The 4845-nt window shown below is 67.1% G+C and overlaps 1 protein-coding gene across 1 annotated transcript; it reads left to right on the forward strand.

Annotated features, from left to right (window-relative positions):
* The first annotated feature begins 6 nt into the window (after positions 1 to 6).
* BARX1 (BARX homeobox 1) lies at positions 7 to 3273 on the forward strand. Its single transcript, XM_040466650.1, has 4 exons — positions 7 to 167; positions 1724 to 2015; positions 2097 to 2181; positions 2604 to 3273. Exons 1-4 carry the CDS (start codon positions 29 to 31, stop codon positions 2766 to 2768), a joined length of 681 nt encoding a protein of 226 aa, XP_040322584.1. The 5' UTR covers positions 7 to 28; the 3' UTR covers positions 2769 to 3273.
* The last annotated feature ends 1572 nt before the right edge of the window (positions 3274 to 4845 follow it).

Raw genomic sequence — 4845 nt, forward strand, 5'->3', positions numbered from 1 at the left:
CCACCCGCCGCACCGCTACCGCAGCTTCATGATCGAGGAGATCCTCACCGAGCCGCCGGGGCCCAAGGGCGCCGCGCCCGCCGCCGCCGCCGCCGCCGCCGCGGGCGAGCTGCTCAAGTTCGGCGTGCAGGCGCTGCTGGCGGCGCGGCCCTTCCACAGCCACCTGGGTACGTGCGGGGCCGCGCGGTGTGGGGGTGGGGGTGGGGGGGGGAGAGGGACAGGCGCCTCGAGGTCGCCGCTCGGGGCAGGCGCCGGGCCGCGCACAGACCTGGCCGGCTGGAGGGGGGCGTCCGCTCTCCCCTTCGCCGCCGACCTGCGGCCTCCGGGCGCGGGCGCAGGACCGGACTGCTAATGTCGGACTGCGGGTCAGAGCGACCTCAGGCTTCGGGCTCCCGGGCCTCAGCCGCAGAGGGCTGGTCGGGAGTGGCCGCGGCTGCCCACGGCGGGGAAGCCGGACCTTTGGGGAAGAAGCCCGTGTCTCTGGGGGGCTGTGCTGGGGGCTGACGCCGGTGCCGGCGCCTCAGGTGGGAGCCCCGCGGCCTCTGCTGCAGCGCCCACGCCCCTGGGCCTGGCCTGGGGACCAGAGGCCTGGCTGTGAGCCGCTGCCCGCCTGGCCCTCCCCCTCCAGGTCGGCTGGGCCTCCTTGGGTCTGGAGCTGCCTGCTCCGGCCTTTTCTGACGCCGCGGGTCCTTCCTCTTCCTTGCTTGGCCGATCCTGCCTTTCCCTGCCGGTCCCTCTCCGAGGCACCCCTTCTTCTTCTGGCCCTTCCCCCCTGCCCCAGCCCCGTCGGCTTCTCCCTAAGGGGTCTGTCTGCCCTCCCTCTCCCACCGTCTCCCAAGGATCCTTTCTCCCCTCCTCACATTTGCCTCCACGCTGCCCGGCCCTCGCCTCCTCCAGCAGGGCGAGCCTGGGCCGCAGTGAGATGCCCGCCCAGGCAGGACCCCCGCCCGGCAGACTGCCTTGCCCTGCACCCTTGACTCTGCAGCCGCTGCTCGGCCAGCGCACGGGGCAGCAGGGCCCGTCCGATCGTGCGTGCGTTCCAAGTCCAGCTCTGAGGCAGCCTCCCCGCTGCTCTTTGCAGTGCTGCTAACAATTCGTTGGAAGCGGGCAAAAAAGAAGAACCAATCATCACAGGACTAATGAAAAATGAAAAGGTCTTCGCGGGAAGAGTCTAAACAGAGAAAACAGGAAGGGTACTTTCCTGACTCGCGGGTGCTCGGAGTTTCCCGGAAGCGCCCAGCCCCACCCCCGCTAAAGGCCGGCCGCCTGCCCGCCGCGTGGCTGTGGTGCCCGGCCCAGGACGCCAGATGCGCTCACTCATTTAACAAACGTCTTGTTTCGGCCGGGCCGCAGCGATGCCGACTCGGTTGGGGCAAACGCTCGCCCTTCTCTTTGCCACTTCTTGCTTTCCTTTTCTGTGAAAGACACACACTGTGCTTCTCCCTGCCGAAACCTTGTGTGCATTGAGAATCCCCAAATCCCGGAGGCGGTTGGGGCCTGGGGAACAGCAACCAAAGGCGGGGGTGCGGGAGGCCCCCCCTCGCAGACTCCAGGGACGCTGGCTTTGAAGAGTGTCACCCTAGGCGCGCGGCACAAATCGCGCTCTTTGTGACCAGGCAGGAAGGGTTTGTGCTGGGTGGCGCTGGCCAAGCGCACAGTGCTGGGGATCTTTAGCAGGGAGCAGGGCCCAAGCTCACCGGCTCCCCACTCTCTCTCCCTCCAGCCGTGCTGAAGGCCGAGCAGGCAGCGGTGTTTAAGTTCCCGCTGGCGCCGCTCGGGTGCTCGGGGCTGGGTTCAGCGTTACTGGCCGCAGGGCCTGGACTGCCCGGCGCCCCTGGCACACCGCACCTGCCGCTTGAGCTGCAGCTCCGTGGGAAGCTGGAGACGCCCGGCACCGGGGAGCCGGGCACCAAGGCCAAGAAGGGGCGTCGGAGCCGCACAGTGTTCACCGAGCTGCAGCTGATGGGCCTAGAGAAACGCTTCGAGAAGCAGAAGTACCTCTCCACGCCCGACAGGTAGCCTGGGTCCCGGCTGAGCCCGGCGGATGGTGGGAGGAGTCTACTTGCCCAGCTGAGGGTGCACCCTGCTCTTTCCAGAATAGACCTCGCGGAATCCCTGGGCCTGAGTCAGTTGCAGGTGAAGACGTGGTACCAGAATCGGAGGATGAAGTGGAAGAAAATAGTGAGTGTGCCTGTGGCTTTCCGCCCCTGGTTGGCGCCAGGCCCCCGTGCCTTCTAGGAGCCACCCTCCTCTCTCCCCTCCCCACCTCCCCACCGCCTCCTAGACGTGGCACCGACCCTTCCGATTCCCTCCGCGGCTGGTGCTCCCCTTAGGGACCCCCTCTGCTCCCTCCTCATCTCTGGGTGCCCTAGCACAGCCCACATTCCTTCGTGCTCCGCTGCGCCCCCAGGCTTCCTGGCAGCCTGAACCCCCAGGCCCAACCCTTCGGCTCAAATGGCCGCCATTTCCTGGGGCCAGGCGCGGCCTCAGATGGCCTGGTGGTGCCCGTGGGAAAGTGCCCGGCAGGCCCTGCCTGGGCACAGGGCACGGAGTCCCGCTGCCTGGTCCCAGCTCACCGCGGTGCCGGCCCTTCCTCTGCACAGGTGCTGCAGGGCGGCGGCCTGGAGTCTCCCACCAAGCCCAAGGGGAGGCCCAAGAAGAACTCCATTCCCACGAGTGAGCAACTCACGGAGCAGGAGCGCGCCAAGGAGGCGGAGAGGCCGGCGGAGGCGCCAGGCGAGATCATCGACAGGAGCCGCGAGGACTGAGCGTGCAAAGCGGCGAGCCGGGACCCCCGCGCTGCCGAGGCCCCCTCCGCGCGCGGGAAGCCGCGAGTAGGCCCTTCTGCGGCCCCGCCATTTGCTTTCTAAACGTTTCATTATTACCTTGAATGCGGACAGTTAGGGGCCAAGAAAGGACACAGACCCTGCAGCCAAGCCCGGCCCCAGTGCGCTCCCCGGCCCGGGCCTGGAGACTCGCGTCTGGCGCGTGGCACGCCTGGGCCCGGAGCTCCGCGCGCATTCACGCCCCGCTCCTCCCCCGCACCCCCACCGGCCTCGACCGGCCCCCCGCGTCCGGACGCCGCCGGCACACACCCGCTTCCGCGCGTCGGGGACTCAGCGGCCCGGCGCAGGCCACCACGGCCCGACAGGGCGCGCGGACAGCCCGGTGGCTCTACCCTGAGGCCGGGCCCCCGACGTCGCTGGGGCTCCTACCCCTCTCTTGCGAAGACAGTGATTTTTTTTCCAATAAAATATTTTATGACACAGCCGGGCTTGATGAAGGGGTCTCTGAGTCCGCGGGGCTAGGGGAGGGTGGTCGTGGCAAAGTAGGAGGGACGCTTGCAGTGGCTCCTGAAACATCCTTTCCCCGGGCTACTTGGAAGCGAACCGTGACCTGCCCCACGGGCTCGGACTGGGCACGGCAGGCGGCTGGGTTGCTGCAGGATTCCTGGAACCGCTCCTGCTCGGTGTGAGGGGCTGGGGTGAGCCTCCGCCCCTTTCCTCCAGCCCAGGGCGCCGGCAGTAGCAGCCACGCTACGCGGGAGCCCCAGGCCACCGCGGAGCTCGCTCGGGAAGTGTCCCGGGGCTGGGAGCGGCCTGCGGTTGTTGGTTCAAGAACCGCTCGTGAGGTCCTCGACGTGGTCCCGGCCAAGTCTTCGCGAGGCAGACAGGACGCCCGGGATCCAAGGCTCACGCAGAGGCGCGCCACCTGCGCAGCCCTGCCTCCCGGTCTTCACGTTTTGCGCGGCACACGCCGAGCGGCGGCGCCTAGCCCCGAGGTCCCGCTCCAGGCAGCGAGGGCACCCGACCCAGCCACAGGACGGGGAGCGCAGGGCGCGCTCTCCAGGGGTGGGGCTTGGAGGCGTGTGTCCGCGGGCGCCCTCTTCTACCCGAAGGCTTCGGTGGACTTCTCTCCCTCTAGGATGGGCTGGGCACGCCAGTGGGTTCCTGCCCATGCACTTGTCACCAGGACGACGACCAGAGTCTAGGGGTGGACAGATGGCCACTTCGCTGGTTACAGCTCAGAGAGAGACTGCATTTTGGCCCTGCAGAATTCCAAGTGGGACCAGGATTTAACCAGGCCCTCCTGGAGCAGCTACGGGGGACAGAGGAACATCCTATCCACGTTCAGGTTTTGGGTCTCCCGAACGTGAAAACGACAGTTTTGGCCTCCACCTGTGGTGGCGACGGCTGCCTTTCAAATTGTGACTTAATCGTTCCTTGGTGAAACCAGCGCTTAGATTTCTGGTCCCTGAGCATCGCAGGCGTCGGGTTAAGGCCGGGAGGAGTAAGAGAGTGGGTTCTTTCTGAGGACCGCAGGCAATTCTCCGTGCGCCCCAGCCCTGCCCGGTCTCAAGGAAACCAGCTCGCACTCAAAGGCTCAATCTTGCAAACAGCTTCCAGCCTACTCGCTCGCCAGCGTCTCCGAGGCGCCCCCAAAACGCGGTGTACCGCTGCGCCCCCAATCCCTTCCGTCCCTGAGGGTCACCCCTGGTTGGCTCCCTGCGGCGGTGGGCGGTAACCTTCCTGCACCCAGCCGGGCCAGTCAAGCCTGTACGCCGCTCCGTTTCCTTCTCTCCACTTCAAAGGGAAGGGAAGGGAAGGTCCCACCAGTTTTGTCCCCGGGCGCTCCCAGGGCGCAAATTCCAGCTACGGCCCCTGTTCGGCGGCGCGGAGCTGTATAAGGAAGGAGGGTCCAAGAGAAGAGAAGGAGACGTGCTGACCCACTCCTCGAAGTCGCTGCTGGGGCCCTCGGTTGGACTCCGTTCTGAGGAATGCGACCTTGGGCAGACTGCCTTGCGCTTCCGCGGCGTATCCCCTAGGCAGCACCCTGAACGGACTG

Source organism: Herpailurus yagouaroundi, unplaced genomic scaffold, assembly GCF_014898765.1.
Source record: "Herpailurus yagouaroundi ecotype Mexico unplaced genomic scaffold, PumYag 64707, whole genome shotgun sequence".
NCBI classification, from domain to species: domain Eukaryota; kingdom Metazoa; phylum Chordata; class Mammalia; order Carnivora; family Felidae; genus Herpailurus; species Herpailurus yagouaroundi.

What these genes read in the sequence shown, in the direction of transcription:
- BARX1 (XM_040466650.1), top strand. Translation starts at nt 29, where the DNA reads ATGATCGAGGAGATCCTCACCGAGCCGCCGGGGCCCAAGGGCGCCGCG. An exon ending in GCCCTTCCACAGCCACCTGG is followed by an intron (nt 168 to 1,723) that starts GTACGTGCGGGG and finishes CTCTCCCTCCAG; the next exon opens with CCGTGCTGAAGGCCGAGCAG. An exon ending in GGATGAAGTGGAAGAAAATA is followed by an intron (nt 2,182 to 2,603) that starts GTGAGTGTGCCT and finishes TCCTCTGCACAG; the next exon opens with GTGCTGCAGGGCGGCGGCCT.